The sequence below is a fragment of the Lithobates pipiens genome, unplaced genomic scaffold (assembly GCF_037356315.1).
Source record: "Lithobates pipiens isolate NorthernLeopardFrog02 unplaced genomic scaffold, aLitPip1_a1.2 Scaffold_8, whole genome shotgun sequence".
Taxonomy (NCBI): domain Eukaryota; kingdom Metazoa; phylum Chordata; class Amphibia; order Anura; family Ranidae; genus Lithobates; species Lithobates pipiens.
Window position 1 is genome coordinate 64,114,745 of NW_027507903.1, and position 21,543 is coordinate 64,136,287.

The 21,543-nt window shown below is 42.7% G+C and overlaps 1 protein-coding gene across 1 annotated transcript; it reads right to left on the minus strand.

Moving 5' to 3' along the window:
- Positions 1–19,353: 19,353 nt before the first annotated feature.
- LOC143964168 (uncharacterized) lies at positions 19,354–21,037 on the minus strand. The gene is made up of 2 exons (XM_077473871.1): positions 20,839–21,037; positions 19,354–20,732 (listed from the first exon to the last, which is right to left on the minus strand). The coding sequence occupies exons 1-2, from the start codon at positions 21,035–21,037 to the stop codon at positions 19,354–19,356; spliced, it is 1,578 nt and encodes a 525-aa protein (XP_077329997.1).
- Positions 21,038–21,543: the final 506 nt, after the last annotated feature.

The window sequence follows — 21,543 nt, forward strand, 5'->3', positions numbered from 1 at the left end:
CAAATATGAACATAGTGATGTACTACATGGTTTTTCAGCTCTTTGGCGCCACCCCTTGGGCTCCTTATGCTAATTTCAGAAGTTTGGTGAGTGTTGATTTACGCTTTTCAGTTAGCGCTTTTCAGTTCACGATTTTCAGTTTGTGCTTTTCAGTTAGTTTCTGAATGGCTGTTCGTCAACCAGACATGTTGCGGAATTGGAGGAGATAACGTGTTATTTATTATTGGCCTTGGAGTTTTTTCTTTGACCCAAGTCCAGTCCAGGAACAGGAAGAGGAGTTCTTGGACCAAAAATTGGTTGCTCTATTAACCGTGACCAATTATGTCATGTGCCTTTTCTGCGGGAGCTCCAGGAGAATAATCCAGGTTTTTTTTCTGAATTATTTCCAGGTGACTGACTCGTTGCTTTCACCAACTCTTAGCATTGTTGACCCCCCTATATTAAGAAGCAGGATACATGCATGGGGCTTTTATTTTATTTTTTGGTTGAAAAATAATGATTTGATTTGTTTTCTATATTTTTGGATGTATAGAATGTACTTTTTGGTTAAGTTCTATTGGCAGATAGCATGTCTAATTTTTAATGTACATTAAAAAAAATTGTGGAGAATAATACTTGGCTTTGTGTTTTACTTCAAATGACAGTTTGGGAGTAGGCAGTTACATAGCAGTTTAAAAAAGCATAATAATATTATTCTTGATATCACTAGTAAAAAAGCCTTTGAAAATGTGTTTGCAATAACTCCATCAGTATCACCAGCAAAGTAGCTTCATTGTTATACCATTAAAGAAGAAGAGAATGTGTGCTGCATTTCGAGATTTCATAATTTGCCACGTCACGAATGTTAATTCTCCATTACAAACACTAGTTTATAAGACCGACCACTTCCGGCTCGTCCTTACTTCCAAGCATGCGTGTTTGTACTTTGGACTTTTGTTCAACAGACTTGTGCACACAGACTCAGAAAATCCAACAACAGACATTTGTCCACGGAAAAATGTTAAAGCTTGCCATCCAACATTTGTCCGTGGAAATTCCGACAATTGTCCCAGCGTACAAATAGTCGGATTTTCCTCCAACAGCCTGTCATTACACATTTCCCATTGGAAAATGCGATTGTGTGTACGAACCTTTAGAAAGGCAGTATACCTGTTGGCAGCAGAGTGGAAACCTAGCACACCCACATATACAGCAAAGGTGATGAGGCGCAGAGTCTAAGAAGCCACCTTGTCTTCAAAAGTGCTACTAAAGATGTATTTAACAGCAGATTACTTCCAGGTTGCATCCCTCTAACTCAGTGGTCATCAACCCTGTCTTCAGGGCCCACTAACAGGCCAGGTTTTATGTATTATAAAGAAAAAAACTGCGCTATTAATACAAACTAACAACTAAGCTGCAACTCAAGCCGTTATACAATGCCACACAAAATTCACAAAATATATGAAGCTGCGCTAAAAATAATAAAAATTATAAATGAAATGCGTGAAATGGCTATATTATGCAGTAAAGCCAATTTTAATTTAGAGCAAAAAAAATTATCATATCATAATTGACAAATACACCCATAAATGTGCTAATTTGTACATAAAAATTCAACAATAAATATATATTGAAAGTGCAAGGGGAAATAGAATCACAAATATGACGCAATGCTCAGAGAATTCAACAGGTGCAAGGATAAAGATTGCAGGCAGAAACACTCAGAGAGCTACTGGGGATAGGCTGGATGCCACTGGGAACACTGAGAATACAGAGATCACACTAGAAGCCCATGGGAGATTAAACTGGGAGCATTGGAGGTACAGAGATACATCGGAGGTCTCCTGAAAGGCACTTATACTGGGTAAAGGGGGTCAATTGGAATTACTCAGAAAGTTGATGACACTAGGAAACTGACAGAAAAACGGGATTGGGGATTGAGAGATTGAGCCCAGTTTAAATAGAAAGGACAATGGCCTGGCTGAACTGGGACTGAGCATGTAGCTGACTCAATCAACAGCAGGTAAATTTACAGTTTTGAACACATCTTGTGGGGCAGAATTAACCATCCATATTTATCCCCGTCCGTCACAAAGGATCTTGCAATTTAATGTACATACAGCAGTTACACAGACAGACAGACAGAATAACCAATAAGGGTAGGTTCCTGTTAAATCCACTAGGATGTTTTTGGAGCGTGGGAAGAAACCAATGCAACCAGAGGTAATTCATACTAACACATAGGGGTGTATTAATAATAATAATAATAATAAAAAAATGACATAGCATTGTCCAGTGAAAATGTACATGCATTTGTTCTGGGCGAATTGGACAAAAAAAAATAAAAAAAACTCCAAATGATGTTATTAGGCTATTTCCTGTGCTGAGCAAACGATGTGTCGAAATGAATACACTCAATAGAGTATTTAGTAGACTTGTGCACACGGAAAATTTTATTTCAGTTCAGTGTCATTCATAAAATACATAATTTCATTCTGTTATATTCATTATGTTCCTTTAATAAATTTTTGGACAAATTGTTATTTCTATAGTGTCAATATTCATTATACTGAATCTCAAATCATGTCAAATTCATATGTGCTATAATTTGGTTCATATTTTTGGAAATTCGATATTTATGTATGTATATATATTCGGGATAATGATTTGTAGGTTGAGTTTGGAAAGTCGTTTGTTTATTGAATCTTCTAACACACACAATGACAATATCTCTTCTTCTCGGCTCAAATACAATACAACACCCTTCTCAATCACTTCTCAGGAATGCACTTTGCCAGTAATCCAACCTCTAGCACAAAATGAATCAGCTGATTGGACTGTAATGCCGCATACACACGACCAGACTTTATGGCAGACTAGGTCCGACGGAATCAGTCCATCGGACAGTCCGATCATGTGTGGGCTAATTCGATCGTTTTTCACATAAAAAATCAGATGGACCTAGAAATAGAACATGTTTCAAATCTGTCCGACGGGCTCAATTCCTATAGAGAAAACCGTTCTTCTGTATGCTGGTCCGACGGACCAAATACGACGCAAGGGAAGCTAGTGGCTACTAGCTATTGAACTTCCTTTTTTGGTCCCGTCTTACGCCATCACGTTCAAAACGAACGGACTTTCAAATGGACTTTCACGTTCATGTGTGGCCAAGTCCGTTCATTCGGAAGGACCATTGGAACTCCGCCGAAATACCATCAGGAAGACCGTCAGACCTAGTCTGCTGGAAAGTCCGGTCATTTGTATGCGGCATAAAATTTACTTTGAGTTGACCTTTTGCTTCATTAGATCTTTAACGAATTACCGAATCATGTCAAATTAATTTGTTATATCTGCTATAATTTCTTTCGTATTTGTTGAAGTTCGCTAAGATACAAAATTCATTTCGATTCGTTACAAAACGAATTGCACAAGCCTTGTATTTAGTGGGAGGCAGAACCAGGACTCTATTACTGCAATGCAACAGTTACTACCACTAGACCTCTCTGCTGCATACCAGGGTTGTTGTGCATTCATAATGACTTTGGAGCTTTAAGTTTAGATGAATTACCCCTGCTAAACTGGTTAACAAAAATGGATGAAAGGAAATAAAATTAGAACTAAAAGAGTAAGTACTATTTTAATTAAATAATACCTAATAAAAATTACAGCTACAATGTTTCTTTTTGCGGGGGAATTGTACTTCTTAGCCCCTGTACACACGGTCGGAGATTCTGCCAACCAAATCCGTCGGATTTTGTCCGTCGGATTTAGTCCGACGGATTGTGTCCGAAACTGTTGCATACACACGGTCGGACTAAGTTGTCAAAAAATCCGATCTTTCAGAACGTGATGACGTAATTTCGTTATGATGGGACTACATTCAGGCTAGTAGCCAATAGCTTTGATGTAGGAATTTGATCTGAGCATGAGTGGCACTTGGTCCGATCAAAATTCGCTACACATGATCGGAGTATGTCCCATCGAACCAGTTGGTCGGGAAATATTTCCAACATGTTGGAAAATTGGGTCCAATGGATATTCGGACGGAATCAGTCCGGTGCATACCACACACAGTCGGATTATTCGACGACACGGTCGGATAGGACACATTCCGACGGATTCTCCGACAGTGTGTACAAGGGCTAAGAACTGTATAATTAGCTACTTTTAATAAGCATCTCAATTGTTTGCTGATATTGTTCCACGAACAACAAATCTGTAAATACTATACAAACAGTAATGTTCCCTACCACGTTGGCCCCAGATAGTAAAAAACTCAATATAGAAAATTATTTTTATTTTTAGATTTTATTGGCTGACTAAATTTGTTTTGATGTAAGCTTTTATTTTGAATATGTTCTAGCATTATCCAAATAGCTGAAAATGCTGTTTTTAGTTTTCTGGGTTCAAATCAAATTCTATTCTTCTATTATTTCAAGAATATGATTCAAACAACAATCCTAATAAATCTTTTTAAAAAAGACCATTGAAGTGCAAAAGCGGCATGTTGTTGTAGAAGCAGGGGTTATAGTTTTATTGCACAAATAGTCCAAAGGACGATTACATAAATGTATTATCCCTGTGCGGGATTACATACGATTCATGAAGTGAGAATAAGGGATTTTATTGCTCTGTTCTATTACACATAAGCCTATGTCTATTCTCACTGAAAGTGATTTGTTTCTTGGATCACAATATAAGTCAATAGCTGATTTTGCTCTAGGGATGAATTTGGCTTTTGGTGAGGTTTGCTTTCAAAGGATTTTTAATCTGAAGGTTTTGATTTAAAATATACAGCAGTTAACTCACTCCAAGACTCTGTCATTTTGGTGGCACCAATGCGTAAAGTTGGAAATGTGTAGGAGGCCTGGGAAATGCAGCATGTAAGACTGTAAATGATATGTTGCCTGCATCACAGTTATGATTAATTATAGTGCACGCGTTATCCCCATGCTAGCAAGTGCATCCCAAATTACTACTTCATTAAGGGAATTACATTCCACAGCTAAACTCTTGAGCCAAAACTAAGCTTTTATGAGAATTAATCACTAAACAGACACAAATATGCTTATATTTAAAGCAGCTTTACAGATTGCCAGTAGTTTAGTTTGCCAAAGAAAGCAATTAATAAGATTTCAACATAAACTTTAAATAGTTTCAGATATGATCAATAACATTTGCTGACTGTTTTTTTTTGTCCTGCATACTAGCTGTGCAACACAATGATGGTGGGGACAATGGGAACTACCAATCTCTTACTGTTTACATGGCAGTAAAGGTCCTGTTACCTGCATTTTTCTTAGTTACTTGCAACTAGTTTAGTAAAACTGGGATGTGAACGGGTTTTAATGACTTATATGGTGTAAGTGAAGTGCTGGAGGAGAGGACAAGTAAATCTCTCTAGGGGATACAGCCCACATCATAGGATCCTTGCCACCAGTGCGATCTGATCTCCACGCACACACACTTTTTAAAGTGTTACTAAACACAGATCCTGCATTCACTACATCTGCTCTCCCACAGTACACAGAACATGGAAATGTAATTGTTTTAGTAAAACCGCTGAATACATTTTCTCATCAGCAGTATATAGCAGTCTTGTGACTTCTATCAGTGTCTGGTGGAGCACTGGTTAAAGCTTGTAGGGGGAGTTTTTATCCTTTTCTGACTGTCCTATGAGACTGCGTGACCCCTGACTTTCTATCTGGGCAGTGCTTATTGGCCCTGTACAGATCACGTGCAGCCCCCCCCCCCCAAAAAAAAAAAAAAAAAGTATGTGCAGGGCTCTGTACTATCAGTAGATGGATTAGGGACAGGTAACAGCATAAGAAGGGAGCCCTGATGAAGTCACGTTATTGTGACAAACACGCGTCGGGACTGTGACACTGGAAGTGACGCCGATCGAGCTCGCCGCTCGTTTTTACATTGTCTAACTGTTGCTTGTTGATGTGAGTACCTGGCTTTAAACTTTTTTAACTAATAAAAAGCTGTATAATACTACACTATGGGGCATCCATCCTCTTTCTAATTTCAACCTATGGTACACTGGCGAGACCCTCCATCCTGGATACCCTAAGGTTGCTCTTAAATGGGATGCCATTGCTGACTGTAGGCAGGATAGTTTTACCAACAAGGACCCGGGCTACAACGATAGGAACGGTCACCACGGACCGAAAAGTCACATAATCTTATGCTGTTACCTTACAGCAGTAAGGTAAGGGGACATCCATATATATTTAACCAGCATGGAGGAACGTACGGGTCATTCACCACTAGTAGCACTTTACTTAATTGTGTTTACCAGCACCAGCACTTTACTTTCTGCATCCATAGGATCACTATATACTGCACTATATATACTTTTTTGCTCAAAGAACTTTTTTTGGACATTTCAACTTATGTTGTTTTTTTGAATGCTTTCTGTTTTTTTTGAATGCTTACTGTTTCAGTACGATGTGATATTTTCTTTTATTCTATTTTTGTGTTTTCACTTGGGACATTACCAAAGTTTGTCAGTTACCAGCACTTGTGTTTTTTGCACTCTCAGCTTGGGCTTATTATCCTTTTAGCCTATATGCAATACGCATTATTTATGGACACTTCTATTTTTTATTTTATTTATATACATGTATGATTTGATATTTTTTTTAAATACTTTTTTATTTGGGAGATAAGTACTTTGTTGCATGGGCTACAGATTATTTATTATAATTCCTCAAACGAATTTTTCACCATTAATCCACAGTGGGCACCAGTTTAAGTATTTACCTTTCCCTGCCGTGTATATTATATATTTGTGTGTGACCATTTTTAGCAGCATATTTATTTTCTGGTACAGTGCACCACTACTCTTTTATTTGTCATTTTTTTGGGTTCAGATATTTCCCTCAGTGTGTGCAGCAGTACGCTAGGTATAACCATTTGGGTTAGTGCAGGAATATCTTTTTTCTATAAACTATGGGATATATTTATGGAATTTTTATTTATTGATTTATTTTTACTGGTAATGACTATGATCAGTGACTTATAGCATGACTGAAACATTGTGGCAGACAAATTGGACACTAAATGACACTTTTGACACTTTTTTGGGAAACAGTGTCATTATTACAATGATCAGTGCTAAAAATATGCACTGTCACTGTACTAATGAAACTAGCTTGGAAGGGGTTAACATCAGGAGTGATCAAAGGGTTAACTGTGTGCCTAACCTGTGCTTGGTCACTGTGTGGGAGGTGCTTGTACTAGTGGAAGGCAGAGATCTGTGTTCCTGCTTTGCAGAAACACAGGATCAATACCTTTCCTACTGACAGAATGGTGATCTGCCTTGTTTACATAAGCAGACCACCGTTCTGCTTGTCTCCCGAAAGATCGGCCATTGACCCATTGATTGTTTCTCGCTGTGTCCAATCACAATAGAAGTGGGTTGCCGACGTGCGCGCCCCATATCCGGCAGTGCAGGATCACGTACTAGGTATGTGATCCTGCGCAGGAGAGTTGCCTTGCCACTGTATATATTTACAGTATACGGTCGGCAGGGGTTAAACACAGTACCTCACACGGTGCTTCATACATCTGTTACATACAGTGCTCTATGCCAGTGGTCATCAGGCCTGTCCTCAGGGCCCTCTAACATTGGTTTTATGTATTACCTTGGGGAGATGCAGACTAGAATACTGCAATCACTGAGCAGCAAATTATATCACCTGTGATGTATTTCAGTTACCTTGCAAACCTGGCCTGTTTGTTGGCCCTGAGGACAGGGTTGATGACCACTGCTCTTTGCCTCTCCTCCTAAGTACATGCAGGGCTTTATACTCCTCCAGTACACGCAGTGTCTCATGCTTCCACTGTAGCAGACAGACAATTTACTTACCATGCTGAGATGCAGGCACAGGCCCCTTTTGCTCAATTTCCCATAGCTCTCTAGGTTCCTGGACATGCCCAAGATATGTTCCTCAGTTTCCCTCCCTCAGCAATGCAGAGAGGCCACACATGATGCGACAGAGGTAGCTGAGCAAATGATCTTTAGCCAGGTGAATGGACTCTGCTGTCAGATCTGACACATGGACAGCAAGGCAGGGGCTCCAGTTCTAGTGGGGTCACCCCTTGTCCTTGGATCCCTCCAGCTGCTCTCTTTTTAAATGAGAGCTAACATGGACTTCAGTAAAGGAATGCTGTTTATGAGGATAATAGCAGGTAGCTTTTTATGTTCTGAACTATTCTATTGTAACGTTTTATAGAGATTATGCTATGCAGCCATGTTACATTGATTGAGCCAAAGAGACATTGCTGTGAAGAGTCCATGTTTTGCAGCTTTCGTAATTTGTTTTGTATTTTTATGCATACTCTTTGCCATCCAGAACCTGTTTTGCATTATTGCTTCTGATGATGCACCTGTTAAATAAACTCTAAGTTATGCTGTGTACACACGACAGGACTTTCCAGCAGAAAAGGTCAGACGGAATCATTCCGTCGGATATTACGATCTTGTGTGGGCTTCATCTGACTTTTTTCTTCAAAAATTCAGACCTAGAAATAGAACTTGTTTCAAATCTGTCCGATGGAATCAACTTCTATCGAGAAAACCGTTCATCTGTATGCTGGTCCGACGCACCAAAACGACGCATGCTCTGAAGCAAGTATGAGATGGAAGCTATTGGCTACTGGCTATTGAACTTCCTTTTTCCAGTCCTGTCGTACGTGCTGCATGTCACCGCGTTCTAAACGGTCGGACGTTCCTGGTCGTGTGTACGTGGCATTACAGTTACTCCCTGTGTGATCTTTAAGTTGATTACTTACTATATATTTTTTTAAACTACTACAAATTGAAGGGGTGCATAATGCTTTTGTAATTGACGCAATGTCTCATACCTCTCTACAACATATTGCTACATTATATGCAGTGCTTTCTGTCTCTTTATTACATGCAGTACCTGTTTATTTTATGAAGTGTCTCCAATCTAAGTTACACACAATGTCCCAAACCCAGGGTTAGATTAAATGGGAGCAAAAGTGAAAGTTGCCCCTGAGTTCCCAGCATCAAGGGGACAACACCAGAACAAGCTTCTATAGTTCCTGTCAAGGTGAAAGTATTACATCTCTTCACCAAAAAATGCTGATGCCGTGGTTGTCATGGCATCTGAGGTCTGCTGGCCTCCTTGTACAGTGTCTCTCATTCTCTTCCTCCAGCACTGAACCGTTCTAATAGGAGCGACAAAAGTCGCTCCGACTTAGAAAAAGGTTCCTGTACTATGTTTGGGGCGACTTCAGGTGACTTGCATTGACTTCTATACAGAAGTCATTTTGCAAGCTGCTGATGAAGTCAGATGCAGGTTGCCTGAGGCAGTCGCGCTGCAAGTCATGCTGCCTCAGTGTGAACCAACCCAAAGAGGTTTGAATGGCTGTTAAAGGTAACCATCCTCACCTGTGATCTGTTTGCTTGTAATTAGTGTGTGTGTTCATAAAAGGTCAATGAGTTTCTGGACACCTGACAGACCCTTGCATCTTTCATCCAGTGCTGCACTGACCTTTCTGGATTCTGAGTCATGTGGAAAGCAAAAGTATTGTCAAAGGATCTGCGGGAAAAGGTAGTTGAACTGTATGAAATTAAAATTTCAGTCACAACTGCCAGGAAAATTGTTTGGGAAGAAAAACCCACAAATAACTTCAGGTGAAATACAGAACTCTCTGAAAACATGTGATGTGGCTGTTTCAAGATGCACAATAAGGAGACACTTGAAGAAAGATGGGCTGCATGGGCGAGTCACCAGAAGAAAGCCAATACTATAAAAATGCCACAAAGTATTCACCTTAAAATACACAAAACACCACAAAGACAAGCCTCAAACCTTCTGGCATAAAGTTATTTGGAGTGATGATACCAAAATTAAGCTTTTTGGCCACAACCATAAACACTTAATTTGGAGAGGAATCAACAAGGCCTATGATGAAAGGTACACCATTCCTACTGTGAAACACGGAGGTGGCCCGCTAATCATTTGGGGATGTGTGAGCTACAAAGGCACAGGAAATTTGGTCAAAATTGATGGCAAGATGATTTCAATATATTATCAAAAAAATACTGGAGGAATATTTGCATTCATCAGCCAGGAAGCTGCGCATTGGACGTACTTGGACATTCCAACATGACAATGATCCAAAACACAAGGCCAAGTCAACCTGTCATTGGCTACAGCAGAAAGTGAAGTTTCTGGAGTGACCATCTCAATCACCTGACCTCAATATCACTGAACCACTCTGGGGAGATCTCAAACATGCAGCTCATGCAAGACAGCCCAAGAATTTATAGGAACTGGAGGCTTTTTGCCAAGAAGAATGACCAGCTTTACCATCTCAGAAAATAAAGAGCCTCATCCACAAAAGGCTTCAAGCTGTCATTGATGTTAAAGGGGGCAATATTAAGAACTGCAATATGTAAACTTTTGATTGTGGTAGTTTTAGTTGTGATTATGATTTAATAAGAGTAAACATAGTTGATCGATAATAAATTGCTTCAGCCAAAAACTAACCATGAGTGAAAGAAACGTTTCCATGTTATCATTCATATGCTCTGAAAAATGGCCAAGAAATCAACAATTCTGCCAGGTTATGTAAACTTATGAACACAACTTTGTGTATGTATACATATGTATGCATTTAATATGTTTCAGACCTATTCCAGATATATCATTTTAACGGTTAGATTATGGGACATCCAAATTTTAACTTTCCCATATTATCACATGTATGAATGTTTTAACAACTTCAACCCCCGGTTTTACCCCCTTTATGAGCAGGGCACTTTTTATAATTTGGCACTGTGTCGATTTAACTGGTAATTGCGCGGCCATGCAATTCTGTACCCAAACAAAATTTGCATCCTTTTTTTCCCACAAATAGAGCTTTCTTTTGGTGCTATTTGATCACCTCTGTGGTTGTTATTTTTTGCGATATACACAAAAAATAACGACAATTTTGAAAAACTTTTTCCTATAATAAAAAACCCCCAAATTTTTTTTTAAACAAATTTCTTCATCAGTTTAGGCCAATATATATTCTTCTACGTATTTTTGTTAAAAAAATCACAATAGCGTATATTGATTGGTTTGCACAAAAGTTAGAATGTCTACAAACTATGGGAAAGATTTATGGCATTTTTATTATTATTTTTTTTTTTTTACTAGTAACGATGATGATCTGTGATTTTTAGCGGTATTGCGATGGACAGATTGGACACTTTTGAAACATTTTTGGGGCCATTGACATTTATACAGTGATAAGTGCTAAAAGAATGCACTGATAACTGTATAAATGACTCTGATAGGAAAGGGGCTAACACTAGGGGGCAATCAAGGGGTTAAATGTGTGTTCTCTCAGTGTGTTTAAACTATATGGGAATATGACTGAGTAGAAGAGGAGACATTTCGCCGTTCCTACTTACTAGACTAAACAAAGGACATGTCTCCTCTCTTCTGACAGCACAGGGATTTGTGTGTTTACACAAGCGTGCATACTCTGTACCAGCTTTGCACATGCTCTGAAATGTGTTGTGGTTCTCCCCTCACCCCAGTTATGTCACAAGCCCACTGGCACTGCGCTCCAAGTTGGTTACATCAGGCTTACCCAAAACAACCCAGAACAACTCAGGACGTCTCGGCTTCTTCCTGATTTATCGCGGTAATTGAAGCGGGCATACCCCCAGACTGGAGGCATTGGGGATTGTTACCCATGGGTTCCTTCTCCCAGATGAACTTTCTTTAACTTATGTGAGTGTTTTATTGCTACTTGCCATTGTAGAATAAATATCGCTTATTACTTAGAGGTGCTTTTCTGTTTTTTTTCATAAGCGCTTGAAGGTTACGCTCAAGGCCACAAAGTAGACCAATGAAGGCATAAATGGGTGTCATAACCCCAGAGTAAGCTGTGCTAAGGGGCCCCAGGAAGAGACGATGAGGGAAACAGTTAATAAAGTATCAGACTGAGAGGTGTCTTAAAAATTCTGCTTAAGGGCCCTAGAATATCTAGAGACAGGAAGAGGTTAATTACTGTATATAAGTCTCCAGTAAGAAGGGTGACTTGGCTCAGGGGCCACATGATTTGCAGTAGAGAAATGGAATACATGAGGCTGGCAAGGGAGGATCAGGAGCATAAAGTGATCTAAGGTGGGTGGAAACATCATGGGTTCCAGGGTGTGAGGGTGGGGTGCTGGGAAGCTGTGCACAGGGACTACATTGTACACAAGAAGAGGGCTCTAACCTTGAAGTGCATCCTGAAAGGTCCTCTGCAATCTGCCCTCCTCCTCTCTGCAACAATGTTCTACACCCCCTTTGTAACTGCTGGACTGCAGGCAAGTGTAAATTAATGTAATGAATTATGTCAGGCTACTGTTGGAGTTTGAGAAGTGATGTTTTGCCTATGATCATTGACATAAGGCAGTGGGGCTCTTCTATTTAAACTCTGCCTTCCAAAGTGAAATCAGGACACCTCACATAACAAAGTTAGCTTAAAAATGTGACTTCCCTGGTAAACCCAGGATAGCTGGAATGCACCCATCTCTTCAGACACAACCAATCAATCTTGCTGTATAAATTATATCATAAGTTAAGTTATATATTAGTTACCTGTTATTTGTTTTCTTATCATTATTAATGTTGAGTTTTATTCTGGAGGCCAAGTTCTCAATATAGGCAAAGAGTTGAATATGGTATATATAAATATATATATAAAACGTTTGCACAGTAAAGTGTTTTAATTGTTTTTTTTTATATCAATGAACAACCTACAAAGAAGTGCATCAACAGAAAAAAAAGTAATTTCAGCCTCCCTTTACAACCACTTTTTGACTCGTCCATGGTGTCTTCCTCTATCTCTCATGGAAAACTTTACACCTTTCTGTTCCTACCCCTACAAAAAATACTCTAGAATTGACTACCTTTTCCTTTCACAGCCTGACATACACTCGCTGCATAAAGCCTCTACAGAACCAACATTCCTCTCAGACCTCTTGCATGCTCCCTTTCCCAGAAAATATCAGAAGTTTGTAGTCTGACTCCATTTCTACCAAACATCCCATTAGACTGCAACAAATTAGAGACAATACACAAATGATCACGAGGTAGTGACACACTGATGGAATGCATGTTTACGCCTGGTTGGGGGAATTGGCAAAAGAAACGAAGAGGCAGTTCATGCTCTGCCATCATTTGTTTTGTGAGCATGGCAATATAAGTAGCAGGCTTCTAGCTAGACCCCTGCACACAAAAGAGCTAACATGATTGTATACAACATACATGACGCAGGTAGCAGGGCCAACCCGATAAACGGACAACATAGCGAAACCGTCCCAGACTTAATATGAACCATTGTACAACCTGGCCTGTAATACTTTAGGAAACCGATCATAACAGACATGCCTACAACATATAAGAAATTACCTCACTTTATCACAGGCCTTTGACCATCACGGTAGCAGGGCCAGAATCATTTGCAAGACCTATTACCCCTGAAAAATTCAGATTTGTATTGAAGCAATTGAAACCCAGCAAAGGTCCAGGGTTCGATAATCGCATGGTGCAATGCTACAAAAGCTTTGAACATATTCTTGCCCCATGTTTTCTGTCAGCTTTCAACTCCTTAAAGGGGCACTTTTCACTTTCCCACAACCATCGGGAGCACACATTATAGCGCTACAAAAGGAAGGAGAAGAGCCAACTCAGGTGATAAACTATTGTCCCAAATCCTTCCTGAACATGGACACTGACATATTTGCTAAGATCTTAACAAATGGCCTCCTGCTGCTCTTTTCATATAAATGATTTACATTACAGTGGAAATTTACATCCTGGGACAAACCAAGGTTTTCTTGGTTCAGGAGAATGTGCTTCTAAAACTATTAAACATAATGCAGACAATCCCAGTCCGACTATCACCCTCCTTTTCTGCTCATTTAGACAACTATTCAGCTCCTATCTCTAAAAAGACTTGAAGTATCTCACCTTGCAAAAGAGTTTAGAAGGTATTGGGCTCTCACTTAAAGAAATATTGCTGGGCAAGCCCAATTAATACATTGGTAGACTGGAATTTACAGTTCTTCCAAAAGGACTGGGTCGCTATAGAAAGGGTCTTTTTCACAACATCACTGGAAGATACTCCGTGGCTTTCTCCACAACATGCCTCCCCAACTGCACTTGATCACCAACTCATTGGGTCTACACTGTACTTTTTCCATGTAGCCTGCAGAGCACTATCTGTTTCTTTAGCGCCCCGTTCTCTGTCCTCCATATTATACAACCTAGATTTCCCACTGGGTCCATTGGGCCACTTTCTCAGGAGTCACTGGACAGCCACCAAGATCAGAGTGAGTAATTTCTCCAGAAATGGGACTTTCCAAAATGACTGTAATCTGCCAAACAGTGATTCTAAGTGTGAAAGTGGTTTTTGTTCTGAAAAAAATCATACATATTGTAATGAAACATGTTTAATATATCTAGGATTCCAATCAAATAGCAGGTCTGGATGATATTTTAAGAACTGTTGAATGAAACTAGCGGACTCAATGCTGGGAAGAAAGAATGTTCTGAAGTATGATTTCTCTACAAAATTTCTAACAAATGTTGAATTCTGTATAGCCTGCTTAACCACTTCTGCCCCGGAAGGATTTGCCCCCTTAATGCCCAGGCCATTTTTTGCAATACGGCACTGCGTCACTGACAATTGCGCTGGCCTGCGACGCTGTACCCAAACAAAATGAACATCTTTTTTTTCCCACAAATAGAGCTTTCTTTTGGTGGTATTTGCTCACCTCTGCAGTTTTTATTTTTTGCACTATAAACAAAAAAAGTGTGACAATTTTGAAAAACCAACCAATATTTTTTGCTTTTTGTTATAATAAATATCCCAGTTTTTTTTTTGAAAAAAAATAATTTTTTCATCAGTTTCGGCTGATATGTATACATATTTTTGGTAAAAAAATGTTCCAATCAGTGTATACTGATTGGTTTGCACAAAAGTTATAGCGGCATTATTATTATTATTTTTTATTTTTACTAGTAATGTCGGCGATCTGCGTTTTTAGCGGGACTGCGACATTGCGGCTGACAGATCGGATACTTTTGACACTTTTTTGGTACCATTGACATTTATACAGCGATCAGTGCTATAACAATGCACTGATTACTGTGTAAATGTCACTGGCAGTGAAGGGGTTAACACTAGGGGGTGATCAAGGGGTTAAATGTGTTCCCTCATGAGTGTTTCTAACTGTGGGGGCACTGTAGTGACAAGAGGAGGAGACATATTGCTGTTCCTAATTACTAGAAACAGATGAACCTATCCTGTCAGAATGGGGATTTGTGGGTTTACACCCACAAATCCCCGTTCTGGCTCTCGTGCCTATAATCGTTGGTGGCCACCGGCCACACACATTGGGTCCCCTGCCATGTAGCCGGCATGCAGGCATGGCAATTTACACAGGGGAGCCAACCTAAAACATGTTCTAGTGAAATTGTTCATATGGACAGTATCTTATGAAGTACATTTCAGGAACATAAAATCTTTAACACGCTAAGCTGTCTACAGTGCCCTTATTTTCATGGAAGAGGAAACCACAAAATGATTAGAAATAATATTTTATTTGATCTTTAGCATTAAGTACTACATATAGCAATGCATAAACAATTCAATGGGATTGATTTACCAAAGGTAACTAGACTGAGAACTTTGCAAGTGCAGTTGCACTCTTTTTTTTGTTAGTAAATATAATGTGGTAAAGCTTCACTTTGAAAAGAATGTAAGAGAAATACGAGCGCACAGGCTCATGGTGCAAATAACATTTGTTTATTGTAATATAAAAGATAAAATCGATACACTTGCAAACGTAGGTGAAAAAGTTCCTCCAGTGAAGTTGCCAGGACAACGCATTTCAGAGGGCGTGGCCTCCTTCCTCAGGTCCACGCTTTGTTGTCCAGAGAGTCCTTCTGTGGCTACGATCAATTGTCCAGGATTTTAACCCTTTACTCACAAATCATTAAGATTCCACTGGAAACATGCAGGGAATAATATAGCAACTACATGTCATAAAAAAATCAATATACAATATATCTAAAAATGACCAGTTACACTTACCGGTAACTGTGTTTCTGGGAAGTCTTCCAGGACGGCACCCTGAGAGATGACTGGTCCACCTGACAGGAAACACAATCAATCAAAGAGGTTAAAAGCCCCCGCCCCTCCCCGTGCTCCTCAGTTGTGACAAAGTATTGACCCACACCAGTGCACGAGAGTGAAGAAAACCACACCACACCACCACACTCTATACCTTAATTTAAACCTAAAGAGAACGGGTGGGAAGTAGGCCTGCCGTCCTGGAAGACTTCCCAGAAACACAGTTACCGGTAAGTGTAACTGGTCATTTTCTCAAGTCGTCTTCCAGGACGGCACCCTGAGAGAGGAGCAAGTAGCTCAGGCCTACCTTAGGGCGGGACAACCGCTTGCAGGACCTTCCTGCCAAATGCCAGATCCTGAGGGGACAGTAACTCCACCCTGTAATGCCTCAGGAAGGTGTTCTGGCTTGTCCATGTAGCGGCTCTACATATCTGCTCCACTGAAGCTCCGGCCCTTTCTGCCCAAGAGGTTGCCAGAGATCGCGTGGAATGAGCTTTCAGGTCCCTAGGAACTGCATTACCTGACTGCTCATAGGCTAAAGCAATGGCATGCTTAATCCATCTAGCTATGGATGCTTTGGAGGCTTGTTGGCCCTTCTTTTGGCCAGAAAAATTAACTAAAAGATGGCTGGACCTTCTAAACTCCTTAACTTTTTCTAAGTAGGATAATAAACAACGTCTGACGTCCAGACAGTGAAAAGAAATTTCCCTCTCATTTTGGGGATTATTACAAAAGGAAGGTAGCACTACTTCTTGAGACCTATGGAACCTGGATGCTACCTTAGGGAGGTACAGGGGGTCCTGCCTAAGTATAACCCTGTCCTCAAATAAACGAAAGTATGGTTCCTTGACTGAAAAAGCCTGAATATCGCCTACTCTCCTGGCTGATGTAATAGCAAGCAGAAAGGCCAACTTAAAGGTGAGAATCCTGAGGGGGATCTGGTCTATTGGTTCAAAGGGGGGCCTTGTTAAGCCCTCTAACACCAAGGTAAGATCCCATGGTGGGAACCTAGACACCTGGACAGGGGACAACCTCTCTCTGACCAAAAGGAACCTCTTGATCAGAGGATCTAGTGCCAAGCGTCTCTCCAAAAAACAGGATAAGGCTGCGACCTGTGCTTTAAGTGTCTTGGTTGCCAACCCCTGCTCTGCTCCATCCTGGAGAAACTCCAGAATGGCCGGGATCTCTTGCTGTGAAGTCCCTCTCACCTGACACCAGCGAGAAAAAATCCCCCAGGTCTTAGCGTAAATACGCCTTGTGACCGGCTTTCTACTAAGGAGGAGAGTATCCACTACTCTGTCCGACAGGCCCTTCTCCCGCAGGTTCTGCCTTTCAAGAGCCAGGCCGTCAGCCTGAAGAAGCTGGGGTCTGGATGGCAAACTGGACCCTGAAGGAGAAGGTCGCGCCAAACAGGAAGGTGTAGAGGCGGGGCTATGGACCAACCCTGCAGGGCTGGAAACCAAGCTCTCTTGGGCCACCAAGGAGCTATCAGAATCAGGGCGCCTTCCGAGAGAAACAGCTTTTGAAGAACCCTCGGAATAAGCCCCAGGGGGGGGGGAGGCATAGGCCAACCGGAAGTCCCAAACCTGGGCCAAGGCGTCTATCCCCTCTGAGCCCCCCTCTCGGGCAAGGGAAAAGAATCTCTTTACCCTTCTGTTCTTTCTGCGGGCGAACAGATCTATCTCTGGATCGCCGAACTGCCGACATACCAGGGAGAATACCTCTGGATTCAACTCCCATTCTCCCTGAAGAATCGGCTGACGACTGAGATAGTCTGCCTCTACATTCAGGGACCCCTTTATGTGGACTGCGGAAATGGAGATAATCCGATGCTCCGCCCAGCCCATGATCTCTAAAGATAGAGCCAGTAGAGTTGGAGATCTGGTGCCCCCCTGATGATTGACAAATGCCACTGCCGTGGCGTTGTCTGATAGGACCTGAACTTCCTGGTCCTTGATCCTCCTTTCGAAAGCCTTTAATGCCTCCCCGATGGCCAAAAGTTCTCGAAAATTTGAGGATGTCTTTCTCTGACTCACGTCCCAGGAACCCTGGGCTGTTAGATCCTCCAGGTGGGCCCCCCACCCCCAGGAACTTGCGTCTGTTGTTATCCTGAGCGGCTGAAGCTGACTCCAAAGGAGGCCCCCCTGAAGCCTCTGAGGGTGAAGCCACCAGTGAAGAGAATCCTTTACCTCGATCGGAATGGCCACTTCTACTTCTAGAGAAACCCCTTTCCTGTCCCAAGAGGAAAGGAGGAAGTGCTGGAGGGTCCTGGAGTGCAGCTGTGCCCAAGGAACTGCTGGGATAGCTGCCGTCATCAGGCCCAGCACCCTCATAATCCCTCTGTATGGAGATGTCTTTGCCTCTAACAGAGAAAGGACCGCTGAAATTATACCCTCTACCTTGCTCTGGGGTAGAACTAACTTCTGTTGCGCGGAATCCACCAGGAATCCCAGATACATTTTCGTCTGGGCCGGAATCAGTGAGGATTTTTCCTTGCTGATGATCCATCCCAGGGATTCTAAGGTCTCCACTACCCTGGCTAGATCCAAAAGGAGCTGATCCCGATTCTGATTGTAAATCAGAATGTCGTCCAAATAGGGAATCAGCGCTACTTCCTGGAGATGCAGGAAGGCCACTACTTCTGCCAGGATCTTTGTAAAAACCCTTGGACTGGATGCCAGCCCGAAGGGGAGGGCCGCAAACTGCCAATGCTGAACTCCCTCTGGAGAGGCAATTGCAAATCTTAGGAAGACCTGATGGTTCTGAAATATAGGGACGTGAAGGTAGGCGTCCTTTAAATCCAAGGTTACCATGAACACGTCCCTGAGAAGGTGTCTCCTGAGAGAATAAACACTCTCCATGCGGAACTTCTTGTACCGCAGGAAGACGTTGAGATGCCTTAGATTTATGATGAGGCGATATCTTCCTGAGGGCTTTGGTACCACAAATATGTGGGAGTAGAACCCCTGACCCTGCTGGCCCTCTGGAACAGGCACTATGACCTCCTGCCTGGCCAGTTCTTCTATATTCTGTAGGACTCCTGCTGCCTTGCCAGGATCCCTGGGAAGGTGGGTCAAGAGAAATTTGGTGGGAGGAGAGGAAAGAAATTCTAATCTGTAACCCTCTTTTATGATCTGTAGAATATGGGGGCTCTGAGTGACCCTTTCCCACTGAGGGACAAAGTGGGAAAGTCTTCCCCCCACTGGAATGTCATTTGGAGGTCTTGTCGCTTGACTTCTGGCTGGAAAAGAGAATGCCTGACTTCTGCTTATCCTTCCCAGCCCCCCAACGTCTATTAGGGGAGACCTTTTTCTCCGAGAAGCGGTTCTTTGCCTGGGGGCCACGAAAAAACCTCTTCCTATCCCTCCTCGGTTTAGTAGGGAATTTCTTCCCCTTTTCGGTCGACCTAGCAAGGGCTTGGTCTAGGCCAGCACCAAAAAGGAGGGAACCCTCAAAAGGGAGGCCACATAGACGGGTCTTAGATGAGCCATCCCCGTCCCAAGTTTTAACCCATAGGGCTCGCCGAGCCGAGTTTAGTAAGGCAGCAGACTTGGCGGTTGTGCGCACCGTCTCCACGGCCGCATCCGCTAGGTATGCAACAGCGCTGCCTACGACCTCCAATGAATCTAAGACCTCCTTAGACTTGGAAGTCTGGGAGATGTGGTCTATCAGCTTAGAGATCCACATGTCCGCATTTCTAGCGATGCAGGCTGAGGCCAACGCGGGGCTCATAGCCGACGCGTTGGCCTCCCAGGCCCTGCGCAAAATAGTTTCTGCCCTCCGATCCATCTGATCCTTGATGTTCCCAGTGTCTTCAAAGGAAAGATCGGATTGTTTAGAAACTTGTGCCAGGGAGGCGTCTAGCCTAGGAGTCTTGAAAAACTTCTCCTCATCCTCCTCAGTAAAGGGGCATCTACGCTTCCATGTTTTGTACTTTAGGAGCCTCTTCTCCGGATCCTTCCACTCCCTTAAGATAATATCTTTGAGTGCAGGATGTACCGGAAGAACCCTGGTCTGTGGTTTAATTAAGCCCCTATACATTTTGTCTTGGGCAGAGACCTGTGCCGTGGGCTCCTGAATCCCTTCAGAAGCGTAAACCGCCCTCAGTAGTCCCTCCATGTCATCGGCTGAAAAGATATGCCTGCTAGACCTGGAGTCCTCCCCCTCATCCTCCTCCTGGCTGTCCAACACACCCTCGTCCGAGAATCCCTGCCCATGGGATTCGGACTCATCCTCCTCCTCTGAATCCTGAGACTGGAGACACCTTGGGTTGTCTGCCCGCCGTCTAGACCCCCTAGAGGAAGCGGAGCCCTCCTGGGAGGAGGCGTCCTTGCTGGTGTGAGCCTCTGAATCCCTAGACTTAAGGGAGGACTGAAAGGCTTTCAGAGTGGACAGCATCTCAGTTTGTACTGTGAGAAACTTCTCCATTATCTGAGAGGTTTCCTTCCCTGTCAGCTTCTGTATACATTTAAAGCAGAAGGGTTTAGGATGATCTGGGGGTAATCTAGCATTACAGTTTCCACAACGCTTAGAGCGGGTGGAAGATTTCACGGGACGGCTGGCAACCCCAAGGGCAGTGGCATCGTCCCCTGAAACAAAAACATACAGGCATTACAATACAGCACTGTACCACCCAGAGGAGAAGAGTTGGGGTACCCTCCCCCATCTAAACCTCCGGCGGCCGGTCAGACTCACCCCCTGTGGTCTCCTCCATGGCCATGGACCCTGCGGGTCTCTCCTCACGTTCCATGCTGCTGGCACCAGTGAGCTTCTTCGGACAGCTAACACAGGCGAAGGCAGCCGGTCTGTGGGAGAAGTGGGCGCCTGCTCCTCCTGGATTTATGTCCCCGATTTGGGAAATCAGCTGTGAGGCTGAGGCTGTGGTTACCTCCATGCTGATACGGCCACCATTTTGCTGTAGACAGGAAATGACCCGAACTCTGAGCTCACTTCCTGTTCTGTGGAGGAAGTGATGTCATTCCTCCACCAAGCTCCAGGAAGATGGTGCCAAACCTCCCCAGAAAGCTGAGCACCTCTGCTGCAAAGGGGAGATACTGCCTCCAGCTGCACCAAGAACCCTCTGGATTGCTGGACCTGGAGTCTTCAGAGAGATACCCTGAGCCAAAAAGGGACACCAGGCTCCTTTTCTGCACGGCCACCGCACAGGTAAGGAGAGGAGAGGAAAATTGGCCCCTGAAGTTCTGGGTACACCACTGTACCCAGGGTCCTTCCAGTTTCTGCTGCCCCCCCTGAGGAAAATATAGGGGAACCCCCCAGGAAGGATGAGAACATCCTGCCAGACCTAGAGGCTTCCCAGGCATTAGGTCTGGCTCCCAGGGGGAGACCACCAGCCCCAGGCTTCGGGTCTAGGAAAAAATAACAAACGGTTTCGCTGTGGGG